Source organism: Gadus morhua, chromosome 17, assembly GCF_902167405.1.
Source record: "Gadus morhua chromosome 17, gadMor3.0, whole genome shotgun sequence".
In the NCBI taxonomy this organism is placed as follows: domain Eukaryota; kingdom Metazoa; phylum Chordata; class Actinopteri; order Gadiformes; family Gadidae; genus Gadus; species Gadus morhua.
The window spans coordinates 1865576-1885547 of NC_044064.1; the positions used below are offsets into that span (position 1 = coordinate 1865576).

At 46.0% G+C, this 19972-nt stretch overlaps 2 protein-coding genes and 1 long non-coding RNA gene across 4 annotated transcripts; all 3 read left to right on the forward strand.

The window, feature by feature from the left end:
* The first annotated feature begins 2143 nt into the window (after positions 1–2143).
* LOC115529277 (la-related protein 7-like) lies at positions 2144–5525 on the forward strand. The gene is made up of 3 exons (XM_030337887.1): positions 2144–3038; positions 4141–4300; positions 4405–5525. The coding sequence occupies exons 1-3, from the start codon at positions 2940–2942 to the stop codon at positions 4416–4418; spliced, it is 273 nt and encodes a 90-aa protein (XP_030193747.1). The 5' UTR covers positions 2144–2939; the 3' UTR covers positions 4419–5525.
* Positions 5526–6205: 680 nt separating this feature from the next.
* On the forward strand, positions 6206–12527 carry LOC115529269 (protein transport protein Sec24D-like). Of its 2 annotated transcripts, none has more exons than XM_030337868.1 (8): positions 6206–6577; positions 7018–7188; positions 7722–7818; positions 8267–8412; positions 8848–8986; positions 10198–10316; positions 10824–10913; positions 12372–12527. In XM_030337868.1, exons 1-8 carry the CDS (start codon positions 6221–6223, stop codon positions 12510–12512), a joined length of 1260 nt encoding a protein of 419 aa, XP_030193728.1. In that variant the 5' UTR covers positions 6206–6220; the 3' UTR covers positions 12513–12527. The 2 variants fall into 2 exon arrangements, with proteins under 2 accessions (XP_030193728.1, XP_030193729.1); XM_030337869.1 differs by lacking the exon at positions 12372–12527 and adding an exon at positions 11191–11488.
* A 4700-nt stretch (positions 12528–17227) lies between these two features.
* LOC115529854 (uncharacterized) lies at positions 17228–18536 on the forward strand. Its single transcript, XR_003973660.1, has 2 exons — positions 17228–18257; positions 18354–18536. It is a non-coding gene; the product is annotated as an uncharacterized LOC115529854 (long non-coding RNA).
* The last annotated feature ends 1436 nt before the right edge of the window (positions 18537–19972 follow it).

Here is a 19972-nt window from a genome sequence, read left to right on the forward strand (position 1 = left end):
TTTTCGCCGGCCAAGTCATGCGCCGTGATATGTGTGACGGCTATGTTGCACAACATTGCAGCTAAGGCTGGGGTGGCATTGCTTGAACCGGAGGACGTTGAGGACGATGACGATGAGGAAGATCGGTGTGAGGACGGCCTCCCTCATAACTACGCGGCTGGTTTTCATGCGCGTCGAATAGTGATTGAGACTTTTTTTAACCCCCTCCACCCTCCCTCATGTCACTAAACATTCCCGTCAACGTGACCAATCCCCACCATATCCCAGCCTTTTGCCTGCTTCTTTGCTTGTTTGCTTTTTTATAATTTTTTTTATTTCTTTATTTTTTATTTTTTTTAATTTCTTTAATTTCGTTATTTTTTATTTTTTTTAATTTGTTTAATTGAAAAAAAAATTTACATTATTTTATGCTACGTTTTATGAGTAGCCTATGTCAGTCTGCACAAATCCCCCCACTTTCTCTCACACATTTTGAGTGCCCTGCCTGCGCAAACATTTTCTGGACTGTCCCGTTTTATTTTGGCCATTTTAACATCTTTATTAATAAATTAATTAATAATCTTTATTAATTACCAAACTAAGAACATAAAGGCGCAATGCGTTTTAATAAAACGCATCCAATATACGGAATGTCCGATGGTGACGCCACTGAGGCTATAGCTGACGATGCTCTTAGCGTCCTACGAGTACCTACGAGCACCCCTGGAGTACTCGTTAGCTACGAGCGTTTTCAAGACGTTCGTGACCAACGATGCTTTCGGGAAACGCGGTGAAAACTCTACGATGCCCTTTCGACGCACTTCAGGATCCACTTAGGCTAACGACGCTTTCGGGAAACGGGGCCCAGGGCGGTGGACTACACACACACACACACACACACACACACACACACACACACACACACACACACACACACACACACACACACACACACACACACACACACACACACTTTTCAGTCAATGATTTATTTGCTTGTTGTTGTGTCACTTCTTGTCTGTCGTACTTCGTTCTCTTGTCATGTTTTTTATTATTCCGATGTTCGATTCATCATCAACACTAGGCCTATCTTAGCCCGGCACATGGATTCATTCCCGTTATCTGGGCTGGTGGCAGCAGACCAGTTCAAAGAAGGGATGGATTTGGAAGCATTGTTTTTTTGGAATAACGATGCAACAGACTAACGATGCATGCAGTGATGATATGATACACTGATCGTTTAAAACAGCCTTTGTGGATTCTGACCGCATCTTTCCTTTCTGTCTCCAGAGAAAGAGACCCGAGTCTCCCAGCATTCAAGTGTCAAGTTGGTCAAGTCCAGAACAGTCTCACAGCAGGTAGTCAGAGTCCAGTCTCACAGCAGGGAGTCAGAGTCCAGTCTCACAGCAGGGAGTCAGAGTCCAGTCTCACAGCAGGGAGTCTGAGTCCAGTCTCACAGCAGGGAGTCAGAGTCCAGTCTCACAGCAGGGAGTCAGAGTCCAGTCTCACAGCAGGGAGTCAGAGTCCAGTCTCACAGCAGGGAGTCAGAGTCCAGTCTCACAGCAGGGAGTCTGAGTCCAGTCTCACAGCAGGCAGTCAGAGTCCAGTCTCACAGGTCAAGTCAACTCAGCTCAGTGCTCAGGGTGGTTTGCCGAATTCTGCACTGTTGACAAGTGATTGATGAGGACGCATCGATTCTGTGGGCAGCTATGCGATTAAAATATTTATTACCTAGCATACATTTGGAGGCAATACGCCTGCGTCTGTATGTTTTAACGTTAACTGTTAGTGTGCAAATAAAACAACTTTTCATTCAACACAAAGTTTTACAATACTTCATTGATTTAATTGTTTGGTGCAATCACAATATCCACCTAAAACAGCAACAGCTGCTTTAGGTATAACTGTAATGTGTTCGTAACATTGGTTATTTTACAAACCAACTGTAGATTTAGATTACATAGAGAATTATCCACCCGAAACAGCAAAATCTTGATAATAACATCAGTAACTATCAGTAACAGTGGCATTATAAAGCATTATCTTAAACAGCAACATTTATTCATACTGGTCACCAATTGTAGGCCCACCCCACCCCGTCTTCCTCTGCTCTCATTTCATCCACTAGAGGGCAGTCACGGCCTGTGGATGAAGAGTGACAGTGCGAGGGGTTATCTCCTCTGAGTCATAAAGTGGGAGGGCTTATCTAATCTGAGCCATAGTGGCTCATGTTACACTGGGGCGGCTTTATGAGATATTATTTTGTGGGATGTTATCGCTCATGAACGCTTCAAATTCGCATGTCATTGGAGAACCCAACCATGTAGGCGTCTCATTAATATGTATTGACCAATTGTCTATAAATGTAGTTTGTTTATTTTCTAGGTCAGCAGTAGTGATATCAAATAAATCACGTGGTCTTCTGAAAGAGAAGTGACTCTCCTCCGCGTGGGTTCAGACGAGGCGACGCGGGCGGGATATCGGTTTACTGCGCCTGAACATTTATCAATTACTGCTCAAGATATATACACACTTTGGGTCCTCTTTTACCAGGAAACAACGTAGATGTGGAGCGTGTGTGTGTGTGTGTGTGTGTGTGTGTGTGTGTGTGTGTGTGTGTGTGTGTGTGTGTGTGTGTGTGTGTGTGTGTGTGTGTGTGTGTGTGTGTGTGTGTGTGCCCGCGCAGTGCTGTCTTTTCCTGTGTTCAAAAGGAAGCACCTATTAATCTCTCCTTGACCCGATGCCGTTTTCCACAAAGGTTAAGTAAAGGAGGCATACAGTTTAGGAGATTTGACTATTCGTGGAGAACTTCCTCTATAAACAGCTTGTGATTCACACACAGGCCTTCTTATTCCAAGTTTGTATACCAGTTTCAAACTATACTGGGCGGACTGGTCTGCCCATCTCATATGATTCGTTAGTTTAACTTTGTGACACCAGCGCGTTTTTGAAAGGTCGAGATGTTTTCAACCAGAAGCTGGGAGCGGCCGCACAGAAGGAAAGCAGACGCTGGAACAAGACGCTGGAACAAGACGCTTTTTGGACACAGACCATTACAGGTCAAACTCATTGGACGCTATTTAGTGTGTTGGCAGTTTAGGAGAATGTAGCTGGTGATGGTGTTGTCTCTTTACCCTGCTCCACCTGGAGAACACAACACAACACAATGATGATCTCACTTTAGTACACAACAACACAACACAACGATGATCCCACTTTAGTACACAACCACACAACACAACGATGATCTCACTTTGTGCAACACAATGATGATATCACTGTAGTACACAACACAAAGATGATCTCACTTTAGTACACAACACACCACAATACAACAACCTGAATTTTAGTACACAACACAATAATCTCACCTTTAGTACACAATGAAACGCAACGATCTGACTTCAATGACAAACCAAATTTAAAGTTAGAACCAGGGTCAAAGGTTTGTTGTTAACCTTTGCAATACAGTTAATTACACCACAACGCAACACAACATTGTAAAATAATCTTGATAAACTACGGCCAATGCATGTTTTTTATTGTCGTTAAATCAAACACCCTATGCAGCAGTGGTGTAGAGGGGATTTTTTTAGTGGGGGGGGGGACTGTGTATGACGTCATCAAAAAGGAATCCCGTGTTCACGCACATTCAGAGTTGTTCAGTGTTCAGTGAGTTCAGTGTTGTAACTTGCCAAATATGGAAACTTGAGTTAATCTCAATTGTAAAAATCAACAGGTTTAATAATACTTACATTCCCCCACGTATTAAAACAATAGGCCTACCAACAGGTCTAGAGACCAACACCCATTTCACTCAACACATTGATGGAGCAAATCCAAAGTAACCAAAGCTCCAGGCATCGCCACGCTACCACCACTTTACAGAGAGGCTGGGCCTGCAGTCACCACACACTGAGCAGACGGCGCTGCCGTAGTAAAACAAATATATATATCATTTTTAATATATAATTTTTTTTTGTAACATGCTGAAAAAAGTGTGTGGCCGGCGTCCCCCCGCGTGCCCCGCCCACTACAGCCCTGGTAACGACTGATCATTCTCAATTATTATATCTATTTTTAATGAACTGCAATAAATGTTTGCTCCAGCCACATGCACGGTGATTCCATCCCAGTGTCTGTCTGTTCTTATTTCTACAGGACGCCCTCTCTACAATATCTACGGTGGCCTGTGTGGACACACTGGAGGGAGACAGTGAAGGACACGTCCGCTTCAAGACCCCCGAGGAAGCCCAGGCCGTCGTCAACGACCGCTCGGCCGTCGCCAAGGAACACGGCTGGACGCTGGATCTGCTCTCCGGTGAGAACCGGTTCCTCAGAGATACAAAGATCTATCGGTTCCTTCAAAGGCTCACCGCTCGCATGTTTACGTTTTGGCGTTGATGTTTTTTGTCATTTCTTTAGGTGATCATGAGTAAAGGTATTGGCAGAAGATTTTGGTGGACCGCCAAGTGAAGTTGAACCGTCCGAGGGAAAAGAAACAAGGTACAGAAAAGGTGGGAGAAAAATACAAATATGAACTCCATGTCTGGTTGGAAATGCATGCAGGTGATATCTCCTTTAACACTCTCTATTGTCGTTATGTGTGTGTGTGTTATACGGTGGGCAATGGGATTGTATGGTGGGCAAATGGGATTCACCAATATGGCGGCTTGGAATGTGCGTTCAAGGGGTGCATCCAGCAAAAGTCTAGGTGGACACGCCCACTTGTGATTTCACTTAGTGATGGGTCGTTTGCAAAATAATCAGTTTGAAGGAACGACTCTTTATGAAGAACGAACCGACTTGATTCCACGTTTCAGTTCTCTCGTTCGTCTCTATCGTTCGTTCTCCCAGACGCGACTCCCACTCGCTGACTCACTGGTCACTGTGTTAAGTTAGCAGAGCGGTGAAGAGGGACTGACCTGGGCAACAACATCCCGATTCTGAACATGATGCGCTCCTCAGCTGAAGGGAACTTAATTGTAACGTTGTGTGTTGATTGAGGACCGTTGAGGACCGTGCACGATTGTTTGAGAACGAGGGAGAGGAGCTGAGTCTGAATCAGCTGAGAACCGTGCATTCCATGGTTGACTGCTTCCGGAAACGCGACTGAACCAACGATTCTGAACGATTCTTCTTGGCGAACTGACCGACGTGGACTGAATCAAGGAAAATAATCACGAAGTCCATCACTAATGTCCCTAAGACACAGGCAACGGCCGGTCTTCAAACGGCTTGTCATGGCTAATCACACTCACACCTGGTGGCACAATACCACCCCTTTACCTGTTCACGGCATCTTAATATTAATACCTGTGCTTTAAATACTTGACATGTTGGCCATGTTCTTGTAACATCGTTTCATATTTCAACACAAACGTTTGACTTTTCTCCACACTAACATACATTTCTTCTAACATAACTTCCTGTGCTGTCAATCGTAGCTCATCTCGAAGGCGGAGAAGATCATCATGGCCCGAGCCTTTTTGTCAAATGTTTTCCCAGTCGTACATGTTGTGTGTATATATAAGGTACAAGGCTGCCTTTGTTGAGGCAGCCTTGTCATCCAATTTCTTGGTCGCTGAAAAGTCAATTTTTTTTATAGCAATAAACGTCAAACATCAGATGTATCATTTTGGTAGTGACTGGTTTCATACATTTTTTATTTAAATACGTTCTTCGAACTTATTTGAACAGTTAGTGCAAGTTGTGACAATATGTGCATTTTAAGAATAATTGTTAATGTCAGCTTAAACACAATATTTGAATAGTTTGGTGTTAATAATTAAAATATCACATGAAAATGTTCATTAGTGTGGTCTATAATACAAACTGTTTTCTTTCTTCTACAACACAGTGCAGTTGAAAGGTCATTTTATTTGACCTTTGCACCCCGTCGTGTGCGAAGGTCTAAACATGGGGTCAAAGGTCGCCAGCTGCAGTGACCCCCTAAGCTGGTTCATTACTTATTGCATCAGCAGAGCGGCGGTCCCTGAGCCTGACCTCCAAGACCCCACCGTGACCCCTCGACCTCCTCCTCCGCCCGACGGCGACGCCTCCTCGTCCGGGCCACGCCCCGCCCCGGCCACGCCCCTCTCCGCGGGCGCCGTCCTGTACATCCTGCGCCCCCCGGGGTCCCCCGAGTGGAACGGGAACCCCGGGGGGGGGTGTTGCGGCGCCGTCCCTCACGGGGCCCCGTGGGGCCGTGAAGCTGGTCCTGTAGACGGCGTCCTTCTCCATGGGGGGCCCGGTGTTCAGGGGCCGCGGGCGGGGCTTACAGCGCAGCGAGCGCCGGGCCGCCTTGGGCGTGTACGAGGCGGCGCGCCGTGGGGGTCCGGGCGGTGGGGGGCCGCTCCAGCTCCTGCGGGGGCGGGGCCACGGCGCCTCTCTCTCTCTCTCTCTCTCTCTCTCTCTCTCTCTCTCTCTCTCTCTCTCTCTCTCTCTCTCTCTCTCTCTCTCTCTCTCTCTCTCTCTCTCTGCGGCTGAGTGCAGCGGGAAGCTCTTCATCTTCCACGCCTCCATCCCGACCGCTGAGGCACCTGGGAAGTTGAAGAACCGAGACGATAAGAAGCTGGTCAGCACGGACAAGGAGAAGGTGAGGCTCGGGGTCACTGCTTCTACTCTCAGTTCGGCTCAAGCTGGTCAAGGTTATGCACTGATTCAACATATCTGTTCTATTTTGTATTTGACTTATGTGCTTAATTACTTATGAAGTTATTTTTAAACATGTTTACATCTCATCTTATAATTATCCCATTTCATTTGTATCTCTATCATTATCATTATCCTCAAACGCTCCTTGCGTATTCATTTAGCGTATCAAGGAATGCTGATCTTTCCATTTTAAGTGGTATACTGGTAAAATGTGTACAGCTCATTTTTAGATTCATGTTTTTTTCTCAATAGTTCCTGCATTGTTACAGAAATTGCTTACCGTACGCATCTCAGCAAAATTTCCCCCGGGGACAGATAAAGGGTTGTGATTGGTTGACCGGTTGACCGGTTGACTGATTGATGTGTCTGCCGCCCAATCAGACGCTGTTCCACCCGGTGAAGGGCATGTACGAGCAGCTGTCCAAGGACTGTGTAGCTCAGGGCTGCAGCGTGGACCTCTTCCTGTTCTCCAGCCAGTACCTGGACATCGCCACCATGGGGGATGTGCCTGCGCACACCGGGGGCGCCGTCTACAAGTACAGCAACTTCCAGGTGTGTGTGTGTTGGGTGTGTGGGTGGGTTGGTGGGTCGGGTGTGTGTGCGTGTGTGTGTGTCTGTGCGTGTGTGTCTGTGCGTTTAGAACACATTACAATCTATTAAAACATGGATGTTTTTGTGGCCCGAAATGGGAAAACAATCTATTAATGAAACTGTGGATACTTTCTAGTTAGGCTATTGTCTCTGGCTACAGGCCAGGCATGTGCACTTGAAGCAGACTTTAGATAAGATGTAAAAAAACAACGCTTAGCTTTGCTTTAATATTATATTTACTCAGTAGTTGGCCTCAAGTGATCAAGAAAGAGTAGTAATTAATTAGGATTCAAAAGACTGTTTATCACAGTCGTCAACACAGTTTATGAAAAAGAATCCAAACAAAATTGAATTCCATGAAAATTCAACAAGCATGTGCAGTGAAACGGTACACGCACGCACCTCCTCTAAACGGTACACGCACGCACCTCCTCTAAACGGTAGACGCACGCACCTCCTCTAACCGCAGCCTGAACGCTAATTTGGGTTCCTAGGTGGAGACCGACGGGGAACACTTCTTGAGGGACCTGAGGAAGGATGTGGAGAAGCCCATCGGGTTTGACGCCATCATGCGCGTCCGCACCAGCACAGGTATGCAAAAACCTGTAAACCTGAAAAAATATGGGAATTATATTAAAGGTGATGCCAAGGATTTTTCAACCTGGATACTATAACAATCATTTTAGATAAAATGCCCTAATGCGAACAATAACTGTGAAAATGGGAGTAAAAGTTAAAGTATTTTTTTTAGGCAGGGTTTCTCTTGAGCAGTGTGAGTTTCAACTCAAAATAAAAAGCATCCAAGGTCAAACCACATCCTCAAGTATAGCTTACCCTTAGGGCGTTAAGCAGACACTTTTATCCAAAGCGACCTACATCCATGTACACACACATCCACGTCGGTGCCTACAATGCAAGGCTCGCTCAGGGGCACCGCGTCACCGAGCTATGAGGAGCCAGGGGGTCGAACTAGCAACCTCCCGTTTAACAGTCAACCCGCAGTAACTCAACGTGTCAACCTCTGTCGCCGTCCCGCCAGGCTTCCGGGCGACGGACTTCTTCGGCGGCGTGTACATGAACAACACGACGGACGTGGAGCTGGCTGCGGTGGACTGTGACCACGCCATCACCGTGGAGCTGAAGCACGACGACACGCTCAGCGAGGAGACAGGCGCCTTCATGCAGGTACGCGCGTCACGGGGGACCGCACGCACATCGCACATGCAGCGCACGCACAACGCGCGCACAACGCACGCTCAGCAAACCGATGAATGGGAAATATAATCTACAGGTCTGTTTTGTTACAGGAATGCATCAAAACACAATAATAATCCGCCCAGCAAATGTTTGCTAGCCATGGGTTAGTTATTATCTTTTAAACCATTTGGTGGATAATCTGATCAAAAGTGTCTCACAACACCTTATCAAACATTGTCAGCGTAAAACAGCCCCGGTGGGAATGAAACCTCCAACCCTGGCGATGTTAATGCCTTGCTCTACCAGTTGAGCTACACAGCAGCACCACATCATCAGACACGATACATCACCAGCGCTTCGTTTATAACAATCGTGTCGTCCGCTGTTGTTGTAAACCCGTGTCCGTCTGTCCGTGTTACCCAGTGTGCCTTGCTCTACACCACCGCCGGGGGCCAGAGGCGTCTGCGCGTCCACAACCTCAGTCTGAACTGCAGCTCCCAGCTGATGGAGCTGTTCAAGAGCTGCGAGACGGACTCGCTCATCAACTTCTTCGCCAAAACAGGTGACCATCCAACTCTCTCTGTTCGTTCCCAACCCCTCTCCTCACCCAAGGTTTTAAAGATTTGCGTTTCCATTTGCGTTTCCACACCGCAGTAACTCTTCTGCGTTCCTCAGCTTATTTGAACCTCAATTTGAGTTTGAATATGTCGGTTAGAAATGTCAGTTGGAAAATACCAGTCATTAAAATGTATGCGTTCGCTTCGTTTGCAGCCTTAATACCTTCATAGTGATGATAAAATTACGGATATATATTCCACTACGCCAACAATTGAATTAGAAGTTAATCAGTCATCGAGACGTCATAACCGAGCCAGTTGAGATGTTCATTTGTTGTTTTTAGTTAGAAGATACATTATGCCAGATGAATTAAAGCGTGATCATATCTCAATATTAACAGTATTAATTGATATATATTGCCGTTTTAGCAATGCCGGAATGACTTCTCAAACACCTTCCCGTTTAGAAAAACAAGAACAAGTACAAGTTGACCTGCCAGAGGCTTTAGCAAACGTTGTCCAAGTAGCAGTAATAATGAGAAAAGGAGTCTGAGCAGTGCTTTATTTCAGACGCACGTTCATCATACCTAAGACGTGCTGACAGACAGCCCCACACTGTAATGCGGGGGCCTGGGTTTGGCCCCAGGCTGACCCCCCTACTCCTTCTCCTTGCCACTCAATCACCATAAAGTCTGGTTTAACATGGCTGCTCGTCGGCTTACCAGCCACTGGGAATAATATCTCTCCTGGTAACCGGGACCACATGCTCTCCTCGTAAAGATGACTGCGGATGACATCTCCTACAATATCAGGAGAGAAATCCCTGCGAAACTGCAACGATGTCCGTTTAACCCTTTACTGCCATCCACGACGGTTTTAATTGGTGGATGAAAACGCCAAGGCAGTTAACTTTTTTCGTAAAGCGGGCTCTTACACAAAACATGTGAATGGTTTTAATAAACTTGACTTGAATAAGTTCAGTTTGTTGTTTTTATTCACATTGTATGTATTGTTTTTCTTTATTAATATTTAACACATTTAAACTCATTTGGAGATTACTTCGTTTTACAACGTCTCTATTCCCCTGGTGTCAAGCGCCTTGTTACAGTCAATAATATAAACACCGATGACTAATAAATGATTATTATCTCGGTGTTCCCTAGCCTACCGCGCCATCCTGAAGCTAACAACTGTTTATCATCCCGGTGTTCCCCAGCCTACCGTGCCATCCTGAAGCAGCCACTGAAGAGCGTCCGGGAGATCCTGGTCAACCAGACCGCCCACATGCTGGCCTGCTACCGCAAGAACTGTGCCAGCCCCTCTGCCGCCAGCCAGGTCGGTGGACCACTGACCTCGCTCTCAAATACAAGAAACTGTGTCTCACGATTTAACTCACCTGGAATCCACTCCCCCCCCCCCCCCCCCCCCCTCCCCTTCTTCAGAACCTAAAACAACTTGTCACGGATAATGAATCAGGAAGATTACTCGCGCTTTTCTCTCTCTCCCGTTGTTTTTCGAGACGTGGAATGAATCAGTGCTGTAAACGCTCTCCGCGGGATAAGTGCATGCAGGTGTAGGCCCATGTGCGTCTGCTCGGGTCAGCTCTGCAGTGAAATAAGAGGTTCAGGTGCTTTGCCTAGCCCGCTCCTCTACCCTCATACCCCGATACCCTCATACCAGCTTTCCTGGTTTCCTGGATCCCCACCTGAACACGTCACCTGTATCTCTGAGTCTCTGCTGCCTGGTAAAGCCCCGGGCTTAGCCCACGGGATTGAACCCACTGGTGATGGATAACCTCTTTGGGATGGCCCACTCATGTGTGCTGGGGTGCGTTGGTTCCAGAATGTGCTGCCAGAGTTGGACAGTCCCCAGTCCAGGAAGGTCCGGGCCATCATCAGCAGCCTGATGCAGCAGAGACCCAACTCCATGAAGGTAAGGTCCTGGGTGCTGTCCCATACTAGGAAAACATTATTATATATATTGTATATATATATATATTGTTACCAAGATGAGCCTTGCGGCGGTGGAAGGATTGGAGGCAGTGGTGGGATGTGAGCAAGGCCATTGGCCTGAATTTATTCAGGTACAAAACATGGTCCGTATGGAGGCAAAAATGAATGAACAAAAACCGAAATCAATAATTCAAAATAACTCAACATCTAAACATTCAATAATCCAAAAAAACGTCTTCCCCTCGGCACTAATGAAGCCCTTGGCTGGCCTAAGGGCCAGGTGTTGTCACCAGCTCACCTCAGACCCTTCTGCCCCACCTACATGATGTGGACCTGAATATATCCTACCCGGCCTGACCCATACCCCTCTTAATTCAATTAACCCTCCCCTACACATTTCTGATTTACCTATACCCACCCCTAGTTACCCACCTTACCCCAGACCTATTCGTCTAAAACCTATCCTTACCCTCTACTTCCCTGACACCTTAAATATTCCCCAAGTACCCCAACACACCCCTCTCCTCGCACACACTTGGTCTCGCCCGTCTGACGTCACCCCCACACCGCACAAATGTTCTTCCGGACTTCACGTCGGGTCCTCCCGCAGCCCCCGGCACCCGGAAGCCAGCGCAACCGTAACGTGAGTGTTTTTACGTTGTCCTTGTTTGTACCGTGTCCCCTGACCGGCTTCCTCATAACGTGTGTTTTTTGTGTGTTGCAGGTGGCGTCATGAATGTGTTTGAATGTTCTGTGTGTGTTAAATAAAAGGGTACTTGTAAATCCCGGTGTCAGTCCTGTTTTTGTCCATTGCCTGTGGTAACGGGCAGCCGCACCGTTACATATATATATATATATATATATATATATATATATATATATATATATATAAATTGTGTATGACAACATAACAATAAGTGATTGTTGGTAATCTGTGTGTTTGACATGATTGCGATGATTAACTTCCATGAATGGATTGGGATGAAATAGCCTACCTCTTAACAAACGCTAGCGCTGGTCTGTAACAGAGGAAATCACGTTTCAATCAAACACGGCCGAAGACTCTTTGCCTCCCCCTAGTGGCCAGAGCAGGTAAACACATTGCTGCAGTAGCTTAGCAGGAACAGATAATTTTTCGATATTGTGTCAATAATTTAATAATGAAATAAAAATCACATTACGTGAAAGCCTTACCCGCAAATAAAACATTCTGCATCCTCAATATTTGTTTATGCAGAAAAAGAATGACGATTGATTAATTGACCACTAAATTAATCAAGATAAGGGTTTGGGCCATCCGTCTCATGGATGCGGGGTTTGAACCCAGAACCTTCTAACCCTATATAACCAGTGGTTTGACCCACCATGACCACACTGTCCTCGATGTACTCCTGCGCGGCTCCTCACTCCCCCCCCTCCCCCTCCCCCTCCCCATCAGCTGCAGATCGTGCGATCCAAGGACAAGCTGGAGGTGCTGTTCCGTCAGTTCCTGGTGGAGGACAAGGGGCTGTACGGCGGCGCCTCCTACATGGACTTCCTGTGCTACGTCCACCGCGAGATCAGGACGCTGCTCATCTAACTCCGCCCACCACCCCCGCCACACCCAACCGTAACCTGGCAACCCCAGGCTGTCCGTCCGTCGTTCGCACAACCCCTGAGTGCGCGCTTGAGTGTGTGTATGGGTGTGTGTGTCTGTGAGCGAGTGTGTGCATGTGTTTGTCAGCCTGAGAGTGTGTGTGTCTGTGAGTCTGTGTGTGCCTGCGAGTGTGTGTAGCTGAGAATGTGTGTGTGAGTGACTGAGTGTTGACGTCAGGGGACCCCACCTCCACAGGGTCCGTATCAACGGTTTAGGGTTCAGAAAGGAGCAGACAGACAGCGGGTGTCTGCGGGGTTGGGGGGGGACTGGGGAGCCCTGTTGATGCTGATCCTGTGGACTGTGGACTGAAGCTGCCTTGGAGAACAAGCTCTGGTTCTTACTGGTTCTAATGGTGCGGCCACACCAGACGCGTATCTCGCGTAATTTTTACGCGAGATACGCGCGTAAAATGTTGCTTGACCATTTTGTGTCAAAAAATGGTCGCATACGCGCAATACGCGCATACGTCACTCGCCTAGATGAGTCCATGTCCATGCAAGTGAACGGAGCGTTCCCTCTTCGTCATAACTATCAAACCAAACATCCTTCACATTCACCGAGCGAACATTACGAAAGTAAAATGCACATTTCTCGCTAAAAATGTTTCCATAAACGCATTTAATGGCGTAACTATGTTACTATTTCCACCCAGAATAAAGAAAGTTGTCGGCCGTGGCTGCGCTGGAGTCCGAGGTAGGAAACCCCAACGCCGCCGTGTTTGGGTGATAGAGTTTAGATCGGGTTAGATTAAATAATCTCGGATATAAATAACAATAATCGGGTTAAATAACTTCACATGGTGTGTCTGGTGTGTTTCCCAGCAGAGAAATAGTCCGCCAAGACGTTGAGGTTGCTTAGTAACCAGAGACTCTGTCCATGCAAGTGAACGGAGCGTTCCCTCTTCGTCATAACTATCAAACCAAACATCCTTCACATTCACCGAGTGAACATTATGAAAGTAAAATGCACATTTCTCCCTAGAAATGTTTCCATAAAAGCATTTAATTGCGTAACTATGTTACTATTTCCACACAGAATAAAGAAAGATGTCGGCCGTATGCTTCTGTCCAAGCTCACTACTCTCTGCCAGTGACGTCGGGTCAAGCTCAACGCTGATTGGGCAATGCGTGTCTCGTCAGACGCGTATCTCGCGTACTTCGCGTAAAAAGTTCAATTTTTTGAACTCTTGAAATGTACGCGATATACGCGATATACGCGCGTATAGCGCGTATTGCGCGTAAATATACGCGCCACATACGCGCTATACGCGCGTAAAATGTTGCTTAATACGCGTAATACGCGTAATACGCGCGTAAACCAATGGTTCCCTATGGAGAAAATGGCGATTTCATACGCGAAGTACGCGAGATACGCGTCTGGTGTGGCCGCACCTTTACTGGTTGAACCCCACAGGAACAAGGTCATTTCTGCTCTGGACTGAGGAACCTTGTAGTTTTGGTTTCCGTCCTGGAGATTCACAAGGAGGAAGAGGGAGAGGCGGGACCATCATAATGAACCAATCAGAGCCCACCTCACCCCACCCGGCCGCCCTCCTAGCCAATCGCCTTGTGCAATATAACGTTATACTTTGTGAAAGATTACCAAAACCCTTTTTTTGGGCAGAGAATGTCTCTCTCTGTCTCTCTCTCTTTGTCTCCCTGTCTCTCTGTCTCTCTATCGCTCTATCGCTCTCTCTCTCGAACCCTTTACGCCCCGTGCCCACTACCTCCGTCAGTTGACCGTTGCTCATTGACTTTGAATGGGGACGGACGCGCAATGCATTGTGGATCCGTCCGTTCAGTTGGAGCGTTCGCCACCGTCAGAAAGTTGAAAAATGTTCAACTTTTTCGGCAGCGACGGTTCCGTCATCCAATCAGATTGCGTATGCAAATTTAAGCACTGTGACGCGACTCGGGCTCTGACGATACTAGAATGGAAAAGGAAATAGGTTTCCAGAATGTATTTTAGTGTTAAATCCAATGCTATGGAACTAATTGACGACCCAAATGTGACTGAAAAAGATATTCATTCGTATTTCAAATACTTTTTTGCGATAATTACATGTTTTCCTTGGCAACCAGAGGCACACTTATTTAGAAAAAGTATTACGATTTGTTTCGGTTGAATATACGTGAGCTATCAGGCGAAAAGTAGCAACAGAACGCCACATTGATTTGCGTTGCAGAGGGCTCCCTCCATAGGTGAAACAGTGCTACTGCACGTAGAACCGGGCTGATTGGGTGCTGATTAAGCGCTGATGCGACACACCTGGGGTCCGCTTATTGAACCTGAAAGGAAGTTCAGCCCTGAACTCCTCCAATGAGATAAAAACCTTAAACGGAAGAATCAAGGCGTTTGATTCTACTTTCTGTTTCACCGTTTTTCGTGAATAACAGTTAGGTGAGGATGCTTTCAGGTGAGGGTAGATTGATTTTTGTTTTCTGTTCAGGCTCCACTGAGCACCATTGCTGTAGCAATGGGTTATTCTCCCACCAGCTATAAACCCAATCACTTATCAGTGCCAAACTGCCAAACCATAATGTAATAACAACTTTCACCACGCAATTATACATTCCAATAATGTATATATATATTTTAATTTTCTCCAACTAAAGCATTGTGCTATGTCTTTTACCGTTAGAGGTATTAATTATTATTTGCAATCCTCCACATGCTGTTTCTTCTGTCTAAGTGATATGACAAGGCATTTGATCTAAACAAAGGAAAGCTTAGTTTATCATGTAGCCTAATCAATGAGCTTATTGGAAAGTTGTCTCCATGAAGTGTGTAAAATGTGTGCTATATAATATAGCACACATTTTACACACTTCATGGAGACAACTTTCCAATAAGCTCATTGATTAGGCTACATGATAAACTAAGCTTTCCTTTGATTCTACTTTCTGTTTCACCGTTTTTCGTGAATAACAGTTAGGTGAGGATGCTTTCAGGTGAGGGTAGATTGATTTTTGTTTTCTGTTCAGGCTCCACTGAGCACGGCGCCAGGGGGGGGCTAGGGGGTGCTAGAGCACCCCCTAGATTGGCCATAGCACCCCCATAGCACCCCCAAGAAAATAATGGTAAAATAAGAAAAAAAAAAAAAAATCATTCTGAGTTCTTAATAAAATGTATTGTGTGATAATAATATTTTAATCACAAAAGAAAATAACAGATTGAAATAAACAGATTGTTCACGTAGCACGACACAGACACGTGGCGTGGCGTGCCGCGTGCGTGAACGTGATTGTTCAAATGAGTAGTAGGCTAACGGCTAAGTAACAGTAATCCTGGCGATCGGTCAATTAATTTTAAATCAAGTGGTCACAAAATCACGAAAATGGATCGGTATTTGATCCGAAAAAATCCTCGAGTTGAAGGAGACGTTCAAGAGGAAGAAAAAAGGCAGGAGGTAGTGGATGATTCTGATGTAGAACAAGAAGAGGAAAGTCCTGGTCCAAGTAGTCAACCCTTCACCTCTACTGAGGGCGCCGCTGCTAGCCATGATGCTAGCACCCTGGGTGACTTAAGCATGAACGCCCAGGATGGTCCGAAAATACCAACATTACACAAATATCCAACTCGGATGTTTGGAGTCCAGCAAAGAAGTTTCTGCAAGGGCTGGATGGAACCATATCCGTGGTTGGAATACAGTGTATCCCAGGATGCCGTCTTTTGCTTTGCCTGCAGGCATTTTCTCGGTGGAGGAGGGCACGGGTTTCATCGGGAGCCAACGTATACAACCAGTGGCTTTCATAACTGGCGGAAAGCAACAGCATCTTTTAAGGGCCATCACGAAAGTATGGGACACAAATTTGCCATGGAGGCATGGACTGAGTTTAAGCTAAAAGCAAAAAGCGGTTCAAAAATAACAAATATGCTGGATAAAGGACATTCGGTATTGATCCAGGAAAACAGAAGGTACATGATGGGCGTTGTGGAAAGCTTGCGCTATACTGCCTGTCAGGGGATCGCACAGCGAGGCCACATTGAAGATGAGGATTCAGCAAACAGGGGTAATTTCCGCGAGTTGCTGTCTGTAATTGGAAAATTTGACAAAACCGTTCAGAAAAAGTCAGATAACAACCCGTCAAATGCAAAGTATGTGCACCATGACGTGCAGAATGAGATCATCAATGTAATGGCAGAAATGATTAGGAAACAATTAAGGGATGAGGTTAAGGACGCTGAACATTTTGCCATTTTGGTGGATGAAAGCAAAGACATCAGCAAAAAAGAGCAAATTTCAGTGATCGTGCGTTATTTGAACACGGAATCAGAGAGAGTGGTGGAGGAATTCTTGCATTTCACCCCAGCTGATGGACTAGACGCAAACTCGCTCTTTGCAAGCATCAAGCAGACGCTCAGTCGGTGCGGTATTGACCTGAATTGTTGTGTTGGCCAGTGCTATGATGGTGCCTCAGTCATGTCTGGATGTAACAACGGAGTCCAAGAACTTTTCAGAAGAGAGGTGCCGCAAGCAGTTTATATACACTGCCATGCTCATAGGCTTAACCTGGTGTTGGTGGACTGTGTGCATAATGTAGATGCTGCCGCTGAGTTTTTTGAGACGTTGCAAACACTGTACAAGTTTTTTTCGGGGTCAGTGGTGCACGATCTCTTTCTGAAGAAACAAAGGGAACTTTCAACGGCATAGCGCATAGAGCTGAAGAGACTGAGTGACACTCGCTGGGCATGCCAGTATGATGCTATCTGTGCAGTCAAGAGAACTCTCCCGGCTATCATCGCTACCCTGCGTGACACTGTTCGCGACAAGAATGCGAAACGGAGGACAGAGGCTAAATCTGTCAGTTCCCTTATGGATGAGCAGTTTGTTCTGCATTTAATTCTTTTTGAGGATGTTTTTAGAACTACCAAATTCATGTCCGATGCGCTACAGTCTCCCAATTTCGATCTCTTGACAGCGGATGACCTGGCCCAATCTGTGATCACGGCCATATCGGAGAAACGTACAGATGACAACTGGGCAGCAATCCGTAAGCAGGCAGGAGACATGTGCGTTAATACCGGGATAGCTACTGTACATCGTGAGAAAAGGCAGACCCAAACAGCTAAACATCTGGAGGGCTTTATTGTGGAGGCCCCGATAGAAAGACCAGGCATGGGCAGCATGGATGAACTGAAAACTCAGTCATTCTATCCTGTCTTAGACAGGTTGTTAATGGAACTCCGGCGACGCTTTTCCATCGAAGCAAATGGTGTACTGGCAGGCTTGCCAGCCCTAAGCCCTAATCACCCATCATTCCTTGACAAGCAAGTTATTCTGCCCATGGCTCGCCATTATGGGGTCAGCGAGGAGAATTTGTGTGCAGAACTCCATCAAGTTCGCCGGCTCCTGAAAAGGAAGGAAGAGCAAGGATGCACCATTAACAGCAACCAGGAGTTCCTATCCCTTATGCGGCCTTACAAAGACGCCTTCGTGGACCTCTACAAATTGATCTCCATATCTCTGACCCTGCCTGTAACATCTGCGAGCTGCGAGCGCAGTTTTTCTTGTCTGCGTCGCTTGAAGAGCTACCTGAGGAATAGCAGTGGGGATGGCCGAACCAGTGACCTTGCACTTCTGGCGATTAACCCTCTGCGAGCACGGGCTTTGGACATCGACAGGATCATAGATGCCTTCGCTCTCAACCACAACAACAGGCGCATTGTCCTGTTATGAAGACGTAGGTAAGTGAACGATTTTTCCGTGTTGTCTGTTGCATTCTGCTGGGTTTTTGCAATTGGGTTTACAATGTGTTTTTCTGTCACATTGTTCTTGTTTAGGTGGAAACTGACACCTGATCTGCTGGCTTGCCTGGATTTTGGTTTTTCTTAAGGATTTTAAGCATAGTTTTGTGTGCACTTTTTGATACACTTTTTGATATCTTATTATTGTGGTTTTGAGTGCCTACTGTTTGGTTTCATGTTTTGATTGTGACCTAAAATAATATAATCTATTTGAAAGCATTTCTGACTCTTTGCCTGTTTAAATTAATTATATCTGACGTTCTAATCTGCCGTCTTTAGTTAGAAGTGTATTGAACTTGGTATGTTTAGTTTAATTTGTCGCTCATGGTAGTGGTGACCTGGTAGTCATCTGGCGCAAACTTTAATCCACACACTGAAGTAAGTGAAGTATTTCGGATTACGTTATCTATAACATGCTGCATCCATTTTGACCGTCGGATGTGAACGCGGCTTTGTGCGCGTCCGTCAGAAGTAGCCTACTGACAATAATAATACGATCGATTTGAATGGCGCTTTTTATGTACCCCAAAGACCCGTTAGAGAGCAAACGTGTAAACATATGTGACGATATGGTGGGGAGGTGTTGTAGTAGAGAAAAATGAGACTCATATGATATCACCCTAATTTCATAGCACCCTCAGTAAAACGCCGAGCACCCCCATAGCACCACCAGAAAAAAATCTCTGGCGCCGCCACTGGCTATATTACCACCAGCCTTAAACGGTATAAAAACACGGTCCACTCTATGGGGTTGTATGCAAACGTGTCTCAGGTAAAAGTACCTTTACTCTTCTGTACGTCGAAAGGAAGCCCAGCGATTTCAGTGCAATTGGAAAGACGGAATTAAAGAATAGTGGACTGCTGAGCTGAATGGTTTGCAAATGTACATTTCTATCAAATTCCCATCCAGTTTTTGTTTTTATTAAAATCCTGAACAAAAATATTGACACTGTATTTTATTTATTTTTTTCCCTTAAGGGGGGGTGTGTGTGTGTGTGTGTGTGTGTGTGTGTGTGTGTGTGTGTGTGTGTGTGTGTGTGTGTGTGTGTGTGTGTGTGTGTGTGTGTGTGTGTGTGTGTGTGTGTGTGTGTGTGTGTGTGTGTGTTATAACCACTAAACCGACGGGAGAACCGGTGGTGACTAATGCAATCATGGATGCAACCCATGTACTTCACCTGTTAAAAATAAAATGAGTGCTCTTCACAGGACTTGGTCCCAGGTAGCCTATGCAGTTTTGACCAACGGCAGCTGGCTCTACCGCCCCACTGAGAGGCACTCTGAAAGAAGGTGAGAGGTTATGATTGACTTTGCAATTCAAATGACATTGCAACTTTTCGAAGATTGCATTTTGATGGATACGGCCATCTGTGAGATTTAAACCCATGTCACGTTTATTAATAGAACAGCTCTGCAGTACACCATCGATACCCGTGGCGGGATTCAAACCCATTGTCTGGGATGGACAAATTGCAGCTCTCTTGCTACGATAACCTCTCTCCTCTTTGTTGTGGTCGACTGGTCAGATTTACGATTTACGTTTCATACTCTTACACTAGTCACCCGACACAGCTTACTGTAGGCTTTGATGGGTGGCCCCAAAGGACCATAGCTCAGGGCCCCAAGACAGTTTAGTATCCCTGTGGATCGGCTTCACA